The sequence below is a fragment of the Anopheles aquasalis genome, chromosome 2 (genome assembly GCF_943734665.1).
Source record: "Anopheles aquasalis chromosome 2, idAnoAquaMG_Q_19, whole genome shotgun sequence".
In the NCBI taxonomy this organism is placed as follows: domain Eukaryota; kingdom Metazoa; phylum Arthropoda; class Insecta; order Diptera; family Culicidae; genus Anopheles; species Anopheles aquasalis.
Genome location: NC_064877.1, coordinates 24230001 through 24247368, shown reverse-complemented (window position 1 = coordinate 24247368; position 17368 = coordinate 24230001). Strand labels below are relative to the sequence as shown.

The following is a 17368-nucleotide window of genomic DNA, read 5'->3' as shown; positions in this document are numbered from 1 at the left end:
TGATTCGAGCAGATTTTTTTAGCCCTAAATTTTTTGGCCACCGAGCTGCTCGAATCGTCACACTGTCGAGCAGATTTTTCTCGTTCCATCTCACTCTTGCATGAAGGAGAGAGCGAGAGGTGTCGTTAGATTTAAAAAAAAATGTGGTGAGTTTTCCGCCATTGCCTTTTGCACTCGACCAAGACTCGTCCAGAATTAATTCGCTCGCGAGGCAACGGTCTCCCGAGTCGCGGTGACGGGGAATTTGCACGGGACCTCAGTGGCCGGAGCGGCTAGCGTTTGGCCACCGTTTTGCGACCGCAGACGGCAGAACGAACTTGTAGCAGCAGCAGAATCGGCGCTCCGCCTGTAGACACTCTCCGCTGGCTATGGCAGGCTCGACGACGGCGGCGGTGGTCTTTTCTTGCCCCCGACCCACCAAGTGCTAGTGATTCCGTGCAGGAACAGCAATCTGTGAACCAAGCGCCCTCCGGACAGTACGCCTCTCGGTGCGTGGCCAATTTTTCTTTTCTCGTGAAAACCATCCAAATACGGGTCTCTGGTGGTAGCGGCAGGCCGTCTTGTGTGCGTGCGTGCCTGCGTGCGTGTGTGTGTGTGTGGTGGTGGTGGTGGCCGATGGCCGATGGTGTGTGGTGCAGTGAGAAGAAGGATAAAAAGTGGAACCCGTTCAAAATGTGACAAGCACGGTGTGTCCAGAAAAGGGGAAGCACAAGAAGCAGAAGAAGCACTTTATTCGTTTGCCGTGTATGTGTGCCCGCGTGTGTGTGCGTCCGCCGTTGTGAGAAAAAGGAAGCAGCCAGCCAGCGAACGACCAGCGCACAGAGAGGAGCCAGAGCACAAGAAAGAAGGAAGAAAAGAACCCAGCGGCAGCAGCAGTAGCAGTTTGCGCGGTCGGTTTGTCGGTGTATGTGTGTGTTGTGTGTGTGTGTGTGTGCACAAAGTGGTGGCCAGCGGCAGCTTTCCGCCGTTGCATGTTTTCTTCTGTGCCACCGTGGAGTGACCATCCGGCGCGAGGGGCCACCTAGTCAGCCGCCAGAGCAGCAGCAGCAGCAGCAGGTATATCGCAAAGATAATAGTACCCAGCGAGAGGCCGAAGGAGAGAAAAAGAGAGATAGTGTGTGAGCGAGAGAAAAATAGGCTGTGCGTGAAGGATAGAAAGAGAGAGCGTGAGAGAGAGCGGTGCAGGGCAGTGTGCAAGTGTGCCGAGAGTACGAAAAGTGTCGAAGCAGCAGCAGCAGCAGAAGCGCTGAATCGCCGTCGCCTCCTTCGACGACGATCGGGGAACCGTTGTCGTCCATTTCTCGTAGCGCACCACTACTGCAACAATCATCACGAAAATCCAGCGGAACCAGCCGCCCGCCCCGTTCGGCCAAACCGGGGGCGGCCTCCGTGTGCAGGGCGAGCCTCCTCTGTGCCAAATGTGGACATATTCACACCTTGCATCGAGTGCCACATTTGGTCACATCGGGTAGTGTCTCCGTTTCGTTGTCATCCCTGGCTTTGGTGCGTCCGCGACGCAATCCCCCCCTTACTATTCGTTCGTCCGATGAAATTCTAGCTCTACTAGTGTCGTGTCTAGTGTGTGCGTGCCTCTGTAGGTGTGAGCGTGTATGTGCGACGAGTAGCACAGTTCTTGGTTCCTTTTATTTTGCGGTTAAGAAAGTATCTTTCCTTGTTGTGTTCACCAGCCAGGGTCAGGCTGCTGCTTAAAAAGGTGAAATTTTGAGCTTCCTCCAGGGAAGGAATCGAGTCAACGAGAGTCGGTGGCCGGCCTTAAGGGCGAACGAACTGCCAAGTCGCTTCACACGCCCCCCACGGAACGCCTTAATCGATACACTAGCGCAGAATCGAGTGGCCGAACACCCCGAGGGCTGGTAGTAGCGTTTGTGTGTCACGTGGAGAGCGTAGCGGAGGCGAAGGAAGCGCCCCCGCCGCCACACAGGCAGATTGTGGAATCCGGCCGGTAGCCTACGATGACTCCCTCGCCAGAACTCGGACAGCCAAAGGCCCCCGATAAAGTTTGCGATGAACAGCGAGCACCAGCACCAGCAGCAGCAGGCGGCGACGCAGCAATTTCCGACGATCGTGACAACATCGAGCCGACGACGAGCACCACCATCGCAGCATCCAGTGATACCGCTACCACCAGCAGCAGCAACCATACCCTCGCGACATCCACCGCCGACGTTACGAGCGCTGTCACCGTCAGCGCCAGTGTCGACACCATCGTATCGACCTCGAGCCGCACAACCAGCTTAGCGAACAGCCCCAGCTCCAGCAGCAGCAGCAGCAGCAAAATGCCGACGACAAATGTTGTTAGCGTCGCGACGGTTGCCGTTGTCGTCCCGTCCGTAATCAGCACGATGGCGATGTCGGCAGCAGCGACTACTACGACCACGACTACGGCGGCCTCTGCCGTGAAGGTATCGTCATCGCAATCCTCCACAACAGCCACGGCCACGGCCGCACCCGCCGGTGGTAAGAACGGGAAAAAATCGTCATCGGCCAACACCGGCAACAACAACAACAACAGCACCAGCAAGGAGCCGGTAAGTGCGCTTTGCCGGCACACAACGTTCTCCCCCCCCCTCCCTCTCTCTCTCTCCGTGGCATCTCATCATTTCGTTATGATGCCGAGTTGCTTGACTCATCCTCGCCATCCGCAATCCGTTGTGTTGAATGCTACACCCAAAGCAACCCTTGAAATACCGTAATTCTACCATGAAACGGCAAAATTCGGCCATATTTATTTTTTGACATTTCGGTGTGCTCCAACTGTCAGATTGGGCATGGTTGCGTGTGTGTGTAGGCGCGAGCGAGCGAGCGAGCTAGCTGGTCTGATATGTGCCTCGATTGGGTGCGGGCGGGGCGGCTGATTGCCAACCCTCCCCCCCCCCCCCGGCGGCGAGAAGTCATGCACCTCCACCGACCGTACGTTGTTTCGTTTTATTACTATTTCCTCGAAATCGGTGCGCTTTCCAAGAGCATAACCACCACCCGTTGAATTTGCTACAGCCCGTTCCCGTTCGCACTGTGCCGTTTGGTGGTGTTTGTGTGTTGCTGTGGTCGTTCGCACTCCGCACTGACGACTGGTGGTGAGCTGCAAGTGCATCATCCTCTCCAATCGCCACTATTTTGGCGAATTTCCTGCAACAAAAGACTCCCTGGAGGACAAGCTACGGGGCAAGCACACGTGTTCCTCTGGAGGGCAACGATTGTGCCGGAGGAGTAGCGAATGTATTTTTTTTCTCATTTTTCTGTTCCGATATTTTCCAGCGCTGCTGTGGCGCCGTTTGATAAGATTTATGTGCTACGGAGCGATGTGTACTGGAACGAAACATTTCCCTTCCATTGACGATCCACAGCGATTCAGCGCTAGCATTTTTGACTAATGGAACACGTGTTTTCCATTGTTCTATCCCCAGCTTGCTGACATAGCAGACGACGCACTGGTGGCACTCCTGGACGAAGCGATTACATACAAGTGCCCAAAAGATCGTGAACACATGAGTGCTACATTTAACGTAAGAGTAACATTGCGCGAGACGAGATGAAAAGACCAACAACACGAAGGTTTTATTTGGCGTCTTTATTGCAGGAGCTGTTGAGCAAAACGGAGCGCGAAGATCAGGAACAAAACTTTTTCTTCACGAGCCGCCCAGTGCATAGTAAACGGTCGTCGGGCGGTCGTCCTAAGCGGGGTGGCTCACTGCAGGATCTACCGGAAGCGACCAAGCAGGAGTACGGTTACGGCAGCAGTGAGTACTATGCGGTGTCCAGCTACTCCTCGAGACGATCCGGCGGTGGTGGCTACGGAGGTGCCAGCGCAGGGGGTGTTGGTATGGGAGGAGTTGGTGGTAGCGGCAGCGGGGGCAGCTCACATGGTTCCGGTTCGCGCTCGAAGCGAGCACAGATTTCATCGGTGTCCTCACGGCAACGCGAAGGCGGCAGCTTGCCCAGTAACGTCAACCAAACGATCAGCGAGCAACCGTTCCTGAACGAAGTACGCCGGCCGTTGAAGTCCACGTCGGTCAAATCCTCCTCGTCCTCGAAGAGCAATGATTATGGTGCGTTGCTGCAGTCAGCACCGTTGAATGCGATATCGGGCAGTGACTGCAGTTGGTCCACCTCCGGTGGAGCTATCATTGCCGGCGAGGAATCTCATTTGCTGTCCGGTGTCGGGAGTGGTGGTGGTGAGCTGTGCGGTGGAGCGACCAGTATGATAAGCGATCACCGGACGGTACCCGCACACACGGTCATCAATATGCACGATCTGGGTGTGGACGAACCTTCAACATCCGCCTCCGTCAGCGGAACCGGCCACAATCCGCTACAGCAGGTAGGTAACGACAGTGAGAGAAAGAGACAATCAGAAGGCTTTATTTTATAAATGTAGTGGGTATTGAGGATTCGTTTTTAAAAGTAGCCCTTTTGGTGACTCTTTTGGCTGAGCTGTGACCGTTGTTTGTCCCATTTTGGTAATTATATGCAGTTGTGTATGTTTGTGTCCCAGAACAATCACTACGAGAACAGCGCGACGGATGACATCGAGCTGCTGGCAGGCGGAGTAGGAGGAACCGCGTGTGGCAACAGTAGCAGTAACAGTGCCGCCACCGGATCATCGTCCTCACCGAATGGTTCCTCGATGACGGCAAGCGCTGGCGCATCAGCGACGGGAACGGGGTCTGCCGCTGGTCCGTCTGCAACGCTGGCTTACTGTGGCAGCGGCACGACAGGAGCAACAAGCGGTGGAGAACTGTACAGCAGCAACAACGGCGGTACTGGCGGTGTCGGAGGCCTTGGTGGTAGCAGTGGCACCTGCAGTAGTAGCAGCAGCAGCAGCAGCAACAACAACAGTTCGGTTGGTCTCTCGGCGACGAAAAAGACGTTCAGCTACCCAACACAACAGTACACGGCTGAAGCGTGTCTCGACATCGGACAAACGTGTCGCGGAACGCGGCCTTTGTCCGTGCATCACGTGGATAAAACCGTTTCGCTGCCGATGCTGGAAGCGGTACAGCTGGGCTCTTCCTATCCGTCCGTCAAGTGCATGATCGATAGCAGCAAGAGTGGCGATCAATCGGCGATGAAAACGATGCTGTCGTCTAGCAATCAGTTTATCTCGACCACTCGTAGCAGCTTACAGCACCCAACCATTCAGGTAGGAATCCTTCGTGAGATGAGATGCTAACTTAAATTCGTATCATGCCCCCCCGTTAACGTACGATTTTTTGGTTTCGTGATTTCAGCAAAAGTTTGACGAAAATGCAAACTCCGTTTCACAGTTCGGTGGAGGGAGTGGTGGAGGTATTGGTTCTTCGACAAGCGGTGGCAGCATTGGTGGTGGTGGTGGAAACTCCACCGGCACGGGCAGCAGTGGTGGGAAGAAGTATCGCAAACCGAAATCCGATCGCAACACTGTAGTCGTGGTTCCGGAGAACATTATCGGCTACCGGGGGCAGAGCAGTGACATTGAGGCGCTTGTAAAGTACATCGAAAACGATGGGAAAGCAAAACAATCACAACAACATCAAGCCAGTATCAGTAACGGTGGCGGTGATGTCTCCGGAGCGACCGCTGCCGCCGGTGAGAACGGAAATGGATCCGGTGGCACGACGTCTTCGGCGAATGGAGCGACATCGTCCGGCACAACCGCCAGTGCACCCGGTGGCGTGGATGCTGATAAACCGAAGCGCAAAAACGAAAAGAAGCGCGATCGAACGGCCGCCGGTGCGAAGCAACTGAAGAAGAGCAACTCTCTGGAGGAGTTGAGTAGCTGTAGTCGCAAAAAGGTCGAGGAAGAAAACACACGACAGAATCATGTGGAAAAGGCTCGTGCACAGGAAACGGATCCCGCGGTCACCTTGCGTAGTAGCAAGTCACAGAAGAAGCAAAAGGAACAACAGTCTGCGGGAGGCACTGCCACCACGAAGGAAAGCAACGCAGGGTGCTCGAACAGCAAGCAACAACAGCGTACCGAACGGCGTTCGTGGGGTACGGAGGAGTTGAACTTCTTCGGGACCCAGACTGTAGAGCCGCAATCGGCTTCCGAAGAGCCCCCACAATCGATCGTCCCGGCACCATCATCAACCAGTGCTGGTGGAAAGGTTGGCAAGAAAGATAAGAAAGAGGCCAAAGATCATCATAATCCTTCCAGCGGCGGCGGTGTCGTGGAGGCGGCCAGTGCTCAGCAGCAGCATTCGGCCACGCGGAAGCGGGACTCGTTGCGTTGCGTGTCTGCGGAATCCGTATCATCGCTGGGTGGAGGTACGCATGGTACCGGTGGCTCCAACGGTGGCGAGGGATCAGATTTCCACGTCGTGACTAAAAAGAAGAAAGCAAAGAAAAAGCTCCCGAACGCTGCTGGTACCGGTGCTGGCCACGACGATATGGCTTCGGGCGGCAATTTTATCGGCGGAGCTGCCAATCGACGGCAACACTCGCATAGCAGTTCCGGCGGTACCAGTGGATACGGACGCGGTAACAGCGGTACGGCTTTCTCAGCAAGCAACGCTTCTACCGGTGGTGGTGCTGGTGGTAGATATCATGCCAGCAATCATTTTATTACCGACCGAGAGGTGTACATGAGCAATGATGTATCACGGCGAAAATCGACCTCTTCTGTGCCTCCTTCGGAAAAGTCCGACTCGAGCGATGCGGATTCCGTTTACTCGTTGCCTATCGAAGCCAACTCCTCCCGAAAGCATCATCGCCAGCAGCAGCAGCAGCAGCAATCACAGCAGCAGCAGCAGCAAAAATCGTCTAAGAAGCAGCAGCTGCCGAACAACACTAGTCATCAACAAAGGCAGCAACAGCAAGGTGGCGCATCGGCGTCAGCCACAGCGACACCACAGTCGTACGCTGAAATTGCCCGTATACCGAACATGACGACCTATGAAAAGAGTGGAATGGACATTGGTAGCGGTGGTGGTGGTGGTGGTACAACTGCCTCTGCTGGTACTGCTGGTAGTGGATGGCCAACCGTCGCTGAAGGTAGCGGCCAATCGAAAGACGGAGGTGGTGCTGGTAGCAGCAACGTGTTGCAAGATCTCAATTCGTCCGAAGCGTTCCCACAACTAGTCGAATCCCATCAGTATCACGCGCCACCACCATCACACTATCTGTCAAATCAACAACAACAACCACCGCTGCTGTCTTCGCAGCCACTGCTTGCATTGCCAACCGCCGTTTCATCCAGCGCTAGCAACTCGGGCACAACTGCTGCCCCATACCAAGCTCAGATCGTCGCCCCGCGTGCAACCTACTCTCAAAGTTTGCTCACGGCGGTGATCAATACCAATGGTACCGGTGAAGAGCAATCGGCCAGTGCTAGTGGTAAGACAACAGGTTCTGCGGCAGGATCCATAACGAATACAGTAGCATCGACGATCTCGACCAACGAGATGCACAATGGTCCAGTTGCAGCAAACAATGGCGCTGCAGAAGGTGGTATTGGTGGAGGGGCGGCGAAAGGATCCCTTCACAAGTCGAAAAGCGTCGATAACAATGAACTGTACTACTCGAATGAACACTATCCGGCCCTGGAGCGAACAATTAAAGGTTACGGTCAGACGACGACACCATCCGGATTGTCGTGTAATAAGGTGACGAGTGCGAAAAGTACCAGTACCGTTCCTTCTGTGCCCATTGCTGGGCTCAGTTTCGGGCAGGTGGCTGCAGCAGCACCACCACCCCCAACAGCAGTAGCACCAGCACCAGCAACAACACCAATAGCAGCCAGTGTTACAAATTCTACGTCCGCGACGATAACAGCGAATTCGGCGTCCCAAACGCAGCCAGTGAATACCGTTGCGTCGAAGAAAGGTAAAGCGAAAAAGGAGCAAACTGTGACGACAGTGCCAACGGCAGAGGGCACGGATACTGCAGTCGCTTTCGCAGGTGCCATCGCTACTGTTCAGATGGCTAGGACGTCCGAATCGGCCGTTGGAGGTAGCAACAGCATGCCGAACGATAGTGAAATACAGTCTCCCACGAGCCTTCCATTCGATACACGACGCGCCATGAACGATGGTGAACCTGTTGGGCTCTCTTCAATTCAGTTTATGCAAGCCCCACACCAGCAGCAACAACAGACCGTGGGGCAAGTATGCTCGTCCGAAAAGCCAGCCATCACGCAGCAACAGCAAAATGCGCTGCAAGGAGGTGGTAAACGCAACAAGAAGGATAAACAATCGAATATTGCGGGAGCAGCTGGTAGTGCCGCCGCCGGTAGTGGTAAAAGTGCCTCGGTTCGCTCCAGCAATTCTACGGCTAGCAACAGTTCCTCTAATCACCTGCAACCGAATCGTCCAGCTGTGATCATGATGAATGATGGCGTTGAACAAAAGTCGAATGAGTTCACGTTTGGGTTCAGCAACGATTATGAACTGCTGTTTGGAGACTTTAGCGAAGAAGACTGCCGTAAGCTGCTAGAAGGTTCCACACCGGATGGCTCAACAGCGGATAGTTCAGCGGCTCCCTCGTCTTTGCAGAAATCTAAGGGCCAAATACCGAATACCAGAGTGTCGTCTGCGGCAGCAGTATCATCATCATGCAATATCTACGCTTCCGACCGGGAAGCCTCATTATCGCCATCATCATCGGCTGCACTGAATGAAACGCGGAATAGCAGCAGTAGCAACAGTGCAAGCTGCAACTCGTTCGGCAAACCGCCTCACCAACAATCATCCTCACCCTCCTCTTCGTCATCGGTCTCTTCTTCGTCGTCCTCGTCCTCGAACGCCTCCAGTTACCAGAAGCTGCCATCGCTTCCACCACTCGTTGCTACACCACCACAACACTACCTTGGTGCGCACGGAAATGTCATACCATCGCCGGACACTGCAGCAATTGAGACAACGGGGGCCACGACGACGGTGGTCACGTCGACGGCCGTAATGCCTCCTCTGCTCACCGACCCAGCGACTGCTACCAACCTGTTCCCTCATCCACCACCGGCCGTTCTAGTGCATCCAATATACACACAGCCACCACCATCGCTTCCGGCACTACCGCGCCACAACCAGTATGCGCTTCCACCGCCCGCCGTCATCGCAGCTACGGCAGCGGCGGCTGCTGCCGCTGCGGCCGCCGCCGCAGCCTCAGGCGTTCAGCCGATTCCAGTAGTTGCAGCAGTTCCTTCCGGTAGCGCGAGCACTACAGCTACCGTCGTGAATGCTGTACCTCCGCCGCCAGCAGCAACAGTGCAGATGGTGAAGGAAGGACTTTTGCCGGGAGCACCTCCCGCTCCTACTCTTGTTGCCGTCCCTTCGGCCGCTCATCTCATAACGGTTCCTCCACCAGCGTTGCCACCGATGGCAACCGCGGTGCTGCTCCCACCGCAGGCCGTCGTCGTGCCTGTGGTTCCTACTGGCCCCGCTGCTTCCATCGCCGATGTTGCCAACAACAATGTACACGTAGCCACGGTGCCGCCATCATCACTTCCACATCATCACCAGCAAACGGCGATGAACCGACCTCAGGCCGTCACTGTCGGAGGTGGCCTGCACAATCATAACAATAACGTTGCAACAAATAGCGTCACTCAGACGTACCATGCTTCACAGCAGCAGCAGCAGCAACTGCAACTGCAACAGCAACAGCAACAGCAACAGCAATTGCAACTGCAGCAAGTGGCAGTCGATGCGGCCAGTAGCCCCGTTACACATACAATCACGCCAGTATCACCAACAGCACAGTTGGTGACGACAGTTGAAGCATCCGCGCAGACGATCAACTCGAACAATGCTGCTCTTGTACAGGAACCGAAAGCTGGAACCACTGTCGCCGCCGCTCCTTCCGGTCCATCGGCTACCCCGATACCGGTACGTCTGGACAAGAAGAAGGAACTCAATCTACGCTTCGTCGAACCGGAACAGGTACACAGTATCGACTATAATCACGATAAAATTGTATTCTTTGTTGGAACAGGTAAGGGCCGTCTAACAACTTACAGCTCAGCCGATGTTAAGCTTAAATGTTTCTTTTCCATCTGTTTTGCAGCCTGGGAAGATGCTATCTGTGGTAGCAATGGTACCGCCAAATACTACGAAGGCCAGTAAAAGATGTTAATGCTGTGCAATGTCTGAACCAGCAGTCTCTTTGTAGTAGAGAGTAGCAACGTCGATGGCTGCGCTGAGCACTGCTCCTGTAGTATATGATGGCACTGGATATGTAATAAGCACCGGACGGTTCCCCGCTTTGCTTGTAGTTCCCCCGATACGCTCGGATCGGCTGGTATCGTGAAACGAATTAACGCCGTTTGGTGGGGGGACAGCTGAGGAACGGGGAGCACATCACACGCTCGATGCGATAGCGGGAGGTGCTGTCTATATCTGGATGCATTTCGATACTCAACGTTAGCGGCGCACTGAGCATAAAGGCAGTTGGCAACCAAGTGAGGAAGAGCTTCTTTAAGTTAAGCAATTTCGGTTTACTGTACACCGCGAGCGTTAGTCAGCGTTAGTAAACGCGCGCGTACATGTGTTGCGCGATAATGCGACCGCATTATTTCATGCAGATTAGTGGCTAGTGTTATATCGCTCAGAGCATAATTTAATAGAAGCGAAGAGGAGTAAAATATCTAGATCAGTAGTTTAGAATATCGAGTGTGAATTCGCGCGAACGTGTTTTCGGACAGTGAAAGAAATCAAGGATAAAACGAAAGGGGTAATGAGAGAAATGCAAAGCATATGATGGCGCGCTGACAAGCAAATAAAACAGTCAGCCAGCAGTCAGTGAAGTAACGCGCGGTGGAACGTGCCAAGGGGTGTCATTCGTTCGTTCAGGTTAGCAAGGATTATTCAAGCGTTAAAACACAGAAACAATGCTGGTCCTAGTTTCTTAGTTACGTTTCACCTTCGCAGTCCCGCCTGCACTGCTGCTCATCGGTGGTGCACTTAAGGATAGTTCAGAGTGTTTTGTGGGCAGTCGTATGTGGCTCTCTGTTTGCTTCACGGTATATTTTTTTAACTGCCAATCATTGTCATCTAGTTGGCGAAAGCGTTGCTTCCTGCCCTGGAAAAGGCATGTGGACGTGAGTTACCTTTGTTTCCTTTAATCGTTCGGCCAGCAGAGATCGTTTCACCTACTTACGAAAGTACGACATTTTATACCATCGCGTGATAATTTGTTTGTGTTTTTTTTTCGCTCATCGCATATTGTTTGATGCGTGTCTCTTCGCATTCTCTTTGTTTTGTTTCAACAATTTACCAAGCAAACATAACATCAAGAACCGGACGACTCTGCCGATGTGCGGCGTCTCAGACGGCGAGTTCTTTTTTCTTCTTCTCTCGCTATGTCGTACCACCACCACCATGCTCATTCAGGACACTGTTGTGTAGTACTCGGAATAGGGACAGCGAAGTTGAAACTGATTAGCACGGGCATAATGGTATAAATGGAAATGCCTGAACACGCGCCAAGTATAGCGATTGTAGGAACAAAGAAACAAGCAGCAATCAGGTGTTGCAGTGCATTGTACCCTGCAGAGTTATCAATATTGGTAGCACCTATGTGATCAGTCACACACCGCACCGGAACAGTTATGATCAAACAGGAGGAAGAACGGTTGCACCATCTGCTTGCGCAGTAAATCACTTAGTGTATGGAATGGTTGATGATTGAGTAAGTGTAAACGGGTGAATGCGTATGAAAGGATTCGAGACTGTTTGAGATAGCAATCGTGTTGCAATAGCAGACGCGCAAGGTTGGAAATACGATAATGTGCGATACGTATCGATTGAGACGAGAGTGAGATCGTCACCGCAAGAAAGTCTGCTAAGAGTGTACATTGGCATGTATGAGTGTATGTCTGTGCGTGTGTTTGCGAGAAATGTAATATAGCGTGCATAAATTATTACAAACAAAAATGAAAAGGAATAAAAAAAATGGTAATGTAACAACCAATGTGATTTTAGTATCTAATGGAAACTGGTAAAGATGCAAGAACAGAAGAATGATATCTATACATATAAATATATAAATCTATATATATATTTATAAATTTATATATATTTGACTATATATAAATTTATACGTATATATACATAACTTTATATTTAACTGTAGTTGGGAGTAAAGAAACCAAACAGATTAAGCGAGATCAGAAACTAAAAACGATAAAAAACTAGGTGGAAAGGTACCACCACCAAAGGATCACAGGATCGTCATATAATATACTTTTGAGCAGTTTCTTTCGTCAGTTCCCGCTTGCTCAGTTGTTGGATGTAGGATTTGATGGAAGTCGTTTTCCATGCTCTGAGTTCGTTTAGTTATGATCACCATTGTCGCCAACTTCATCGCGGCTCTACGATTGCCTCCACGCATCCTTCGTTGTCGAACACAGGACCCGGAAAAGAAGCAAAGGGGCAATCTAATGTTAAGTAGTTTAAGATACATAATTTGTGTTCGTACTATGTCGTTCGTATGTTATGCGTCTGACGACAACTACGGGGAATGAGTGAATGGCATTTACGAAAGAATGACGATTGCTCGTAACGTGTAAAAGTATGAACCCGTTAAGTATGCCCGAGTCAGAGTAAAATAACGACAGCAGAGAGCCATCGAAGCATGAATAGGACGATGGTTATAGTTATATAGCTGTAATAAATGTGAGTGCAGACAGGTCGATAGCAACCTGAGTTGAGTGAATGTATGTAAGCCTTGCATCAGTAGGAAAAACCAAAAGCTAGGCGACACATTCTCTGCTTCCGGTGGCAAAAATCAACAAGGAAAAATGAAATAATAATAAAAAAAACAATCCATGGACTGCAGCAGCTTGTAAGAGGACAGTATAATCATCTATTAACTGTATTTAAGAGCTATTATTTACTACGTTTCATGTCAGTAGCGCAGACGGTAACACATGTAAAGCAGCGCGTGGCCACCTCTGCGTTGTGGAAGTTACTGAAACACGGGAAATGAGACAAAAGAGAAGAAAAATGTGCTGTAAAAGAGGAAAATAGACATGAAACTTAATATTTAGTGAGTTCCGCTCTTTACGCGTGGAAGTGAGCCAAAAAACGGAAATCACAGCAAAAAACAGACTTAAAGTATATGCAAGAAATGAGCGAGAGGGAAAAGAACCGATTGATGGATACTAAGCGTAAATAAGCTGAAAACAACAACCTTCTACCGCCTCTCCTAGTGAGAACTGCCAACCTGTTCGGATGAGAAAAAAATAAAGCAAAAATGCAGCTCTGTGGCCACTGTGGAGAAAGTATAGCTGGGTGATAAGGAATCTGAATGCGATGAAAGCTTAAATTAATGATTAGTCATTAGAAAACATAGGAAAAAGCGGAACTAATGAAAGCAAACAGTCGAGGTAAAAATGTAAAAAAAAACTAAAACCAGTACCAGTTTGTTCTGGCCACAAAAACACTAGGAATGAGTTAGGGCGTGAATGAAAAAGAAAAAGGAAGAGGGAGAAAAAGAACGAAATAGAGAGAGCGAAATAAGAGACAAGTAAAGAGAAAAATAAGGAGAAAGGAACCAATCATGCTCATCAAACGGTTACAAAATTGTAACAAAAAAAACCGAAAATATTAAAAATGGATAAAACTAATTCCAGTGACTGTTTAGGATATCATACGTGCATACATAAATACACACACATACTCCCACACACATACGCATGTTCATACACGATTCATACACGGATGGGTTTTCGCGTGTAGAGTGCTGCGCTTTAAACTAAGCAACCAATAAAAATGGAGTACATATAAACACACTCACTACAAACAAATCTTAACAAAAGCGCGCGTTGCATTAGATAGTTTCGGAAAAATGCGAATAAAGCAAAGATGGCCACGAACAGTGTACTGAATTACGAAACACAAAAGAGAGTAAAAAGAAAAAAAAACTAGGTTCCCCATCATCATAACACACGACGCGTTGTTGCAAAAGTCCCGAAAACAAACGTTAGTTGATGTGAGACAGCAAAGGAGTGCCCTGCAGGCCGTTAACAAGGAGAGGTAATAAGCGAAGACTCACTCCCAAAAAATCGAGAGCGCGAAAGAGAAAGGCTGACATGGCGAAGCATACAGGTGCAAATCACAGAAAGGGCACTTAAAAGGCGCCGAACAAATCGCTAAAGCAAGATAAGCGAGATTGCAAGAAAAAGGAACGGGAACAGAAAGAAGAAAGTGGTACAGGGGAAGAGAAATAACAGCAAAAAAATGAAACAAAAAGGTAATAACCATGCTCTTGAACGACTGGAACGCACGATTGCAAGTTGCTAAACCGAATAGGGTTACACAAGCAGAACAAACACACAGCGAAGAAGAACTAGAACGTCTGTCGTAGTCTGGTATTGCCCATAGAAGTTTCATTTGCCATTCTTATCTGGGCTCGCATTCTTACTTCGACTAAGGCATATTATGCACCCTGGCAGACAGTACAACGTATGACTACTAGTGGTCAAGGTTGTTGGTGCTATTCGTTGGGTATCTTGTGAACAATGGCGTTACCTGGACGTAGGGCATGCGACCGCAGAACAACAAATGCGATCCACACGCAGACATAGTGTCACTTCTGTGTTTGAGTCACTTCTGATGGAATAATAAGTTTCAGCAAAAAAAAAAACCAGAAAAATACGAAAAACCAAAAAAAATCGCTTCTATCAATAAACCAATTGTTTCTTGAGCCGCCTGGTTATGCACTCTTTTCTTCTAGCTTTTACAAAGCATAGCTTTTGGGAATTTGTTGCGGCTTATGTTTATTTTTCGCGATCGCGACATCTCCGGACGGTACCCTTGGTTGTTTAATGTTTTAAAGCAAAAAATACCACTACAATATCATCCAAATAGCCAGGTTTTGAAGAATTTGTGTTTTAAAAAGCGTATTCAGTCGTTTTATATTTTTTGCTAACGGTTGGTCCTTGCCGGATCAGGCCCCAGAGTGCAATGAGCACAGCAGGCAGTGTGCGGGAATGGTAGCAAATCGTGTGGGAACAGTGGAACGCAACAAATGGTAACCCATGGTCCCAACGACCCAAGAATAGCAATCCACACGTGGAAAGTACAGCTTCGCACTAGTAAGCGGTACGGTAGAGAAGGATAGCTCCGCGATAGGCAAACCACGAAGACGAAGAGACAGGGAACACGGCATGGGATGTTCACGCAGTCGAGGAAAATGTTTTTTTTTTATTTATGTTTGTAAATTATTGAAGAAGTAAAGAGAAAAGAAAAACTGCAAGAACGCAAAAATAGAATAAAACGAATGAAAAAGAATCACTCTCGGCTTGTTCGATTAGAATTCGAAAGAAAACGGACGCCGCACCGATGAGGATCACATAGCAACCTCTGCGTAATTCAGTAGCTGCTGGAGCCGCTTACCTGCGAGCTCGATTGTCTCGATTTGTCATCAAATTTGAAAGAACATCGACTGATTGTAGGGCTCTCGGTATGTGTATACATGGTACGGTAACAGGCGCAACATAAATATCATGTTGCACGCTGCTTAACTTCGCTTTTTATTCAACCGTTCATTCTTCTAGGGACGGCAACATCTACTAAAACCCCTTCCTACGGAGCGTACGGTTCTACCTAAATGGCTAATCAGTTCCATGGACTACAGTTACCGTCTAGTAACAAATCTGTACAACTGTAGTGCGCGAGTGCGCTCCTACACAAATTCTATTCCTAAGTGTAAAATCCTAAATCCTGTACACTACGTCTCTTTACACGCGCGCTATCAGTGACCGTGCTTTACGTATCGATAATGTACTTGGAGCGTTGCTGGGTAACGCTGGACACCGTAACGGGCAGCGTTGATGACTGCTGTGGTTGCTGCGATTGTCCATTCAGATGCTCACTGCTTATACCGATGGATCCTTGCTGGTGCTGCTGCTGCTGTTGTTGTTGTTGTTGTTGTTGCTGTTGCTGCTGCTGCTGTTGCTGTTGCTGTTGCTGTTGCTGTTGCTGCTGGTGCTGCTGACCGGAGCTCTTGGAAGTCGTTACCGTCGAGCCGGTAATGTCGGTCCGGAAGCTGCCCGAACACTGCGAATCGGCCACACTGCGCCCATCGCCTTCGTCACGCCGTGAAAGATCGGAAAACGGGGAACCACTGCGCTTCACCACGGTCGACAGCGAGTTCTCGGTGGATGAGGACAGATTGCTGGTCAGGCCACTGGCAACGGACGAGGATTTCAGCTGCTTCTGCTGCTCCAGTATGTCGGCCGTCGTCAGATCGCTCGCCTTCACGATGTTGGGCGACACGTTGCTCAGCCAGGGTTTGTTCGAGCTGGACTTTTTGCCCGCGATCGTACTGGCCCCGAGTGCGGCCGTCATCGCAGCAACCGCCGCCACCGTAGACGTTGCGCTGCAACCGCACAGCAGATCGGACGGTGAGCTACAGATACCGCAGGCACCCTCGACGTCCAGCTTGCTCGATGTGGTCGCATTCATCTCGATCTCGTTCATCGCCTCGGCCAGATTGCCCACCGTAAGGGCGGCACTTGGTTTGTTGAGAAGCGAAGCTGCAGCCGCCGCCGCTGCCGCTGCTGCTGAAGCAGCGGCCGAAGCTGACGAAGAAGAACCTCCACCAGCAGCACTACCATTGCCACCATTTCCAATGCTCGAACCATTGGCCGGTCCTTTAAGATCGGCCGCCTCATCGTAGTTCTTGCTGAGCAGCAGCTTCGACAGGGATGGAGCGAGTCCGAGCCCGATGTTCCGCTCGTGGTACACCTCCGAGATGGTCGGTGTCATTTCGCGGCTCATATGCCTCAATATCGAGTCCTGGATCGTCTTTTGGTTGCTGGCGGTTGCATTCGTGGATGTCGCGGAACCAGCACCACCGGCACCATTGCCACTGCCATCCTTTCCACCGGAAGTGACTCCTGCAGCACCACCGCCAGCACCGCTTACCGACATGACGGACGTGAGGAGCGGTTGATGATGGAGCGGACCGGACTTACCAGTACCGGCACCAAGCCCCAGCTCGGCCGTTGCATCCGACAGCGGAATGATTTCGGCATCGGTTGGCGAGAAGTAGAGCTTGCTGGCGTTCAGGTTGAGCGTTCGCTCGTCATCGGGCAGTGTCGAGAGGGCCGTGGCGTTGATCAGCTTACGGTGCGCACCCGGTGCGACACCGAGATGGTTACCGAGCGTCGCCGCCGTAGGGATCTCGGTGCGGCAGCTCAACCGATCGAGGAAACCGAACTGATGATGATCGAAGGACGATAGCGTCGAGGCTGACAGTTTACCGGTACCGCTGGTCGTCGTACGGCCGTGATGCAGTTGACCGTGACCGTGCGATGCCTGTTGCTGCTGCTGCTGCTGTTGATGATGTGGTACACCACCGGTACCGAGTGGCCGGCCCAGCTTGTTGCGCGATCGCATACTCTGCAGACTGTGGGCGAGCGAAG

At 51.0% G+C, this 17368-nt stretch overlaps 2 protein-coding genes across 4 annotated transcripts in view; one reads left to right on the top strand and one right to left on the bottom strand.

The window, feature by feature from the left end:
* The first annotated feature begins 184 nt into the window (after nucleotides 1-184).
* Nucleotides 185-14641, top strand: LOC126568942 (mucin-19-like). Of its 2 annotated transcripts, none has more exons than XM_050225651.1 (6): nucleotides 185-2549; nucleotides 3426-3524; nucleotides 3599-4339; nucleotides 4514-5161; nucleotides 5250-9930; nucleotides 10003-14641. In XM_050225651.1, exons 1-6 carry the CDS (start codon nucleotides 1974-1976, stop codon nucleotides 10059-10061), a joined length of 6804 nt encoding a protein of 2267 aa, XP_050081608.1. In that variant the 5' UTR covers nucleotides 185-1973; the 3' UTR covers nucleotides 10062-14641. The 2 variants fall into 2 exon arrangements, with proteins under 2 accessions (XP_050081608.1, XP_050081607.1); XM_050225650.1 differs by having other exon boundaries at nucleotides 4493-5161.
* An 830-nt stretch (nucleotides 14642-15471) lies between these two features.
* The window catches only part of LOC126568941 (tetratricopeptide repeat protein 28), an 80021-nt gene continuing 78124 nt past the window's right edge, over nucleotides 15472-17368 (bottom strand). For both annotated transcript variants that reach the window (XM_050225649.1, XM_050225648.1), the window contains exon 5: nucleotides 15472-17368. This exon is cut by the window's right edge and continues 2991 nt beyond it. In XM_050225649.1, the coding sequence (XP_050081606.1) occupies nucleotides 15708-17368 (1661 nt within the window). In that variant the 3' untranslated portion in view covers nucleotides 15472-15707.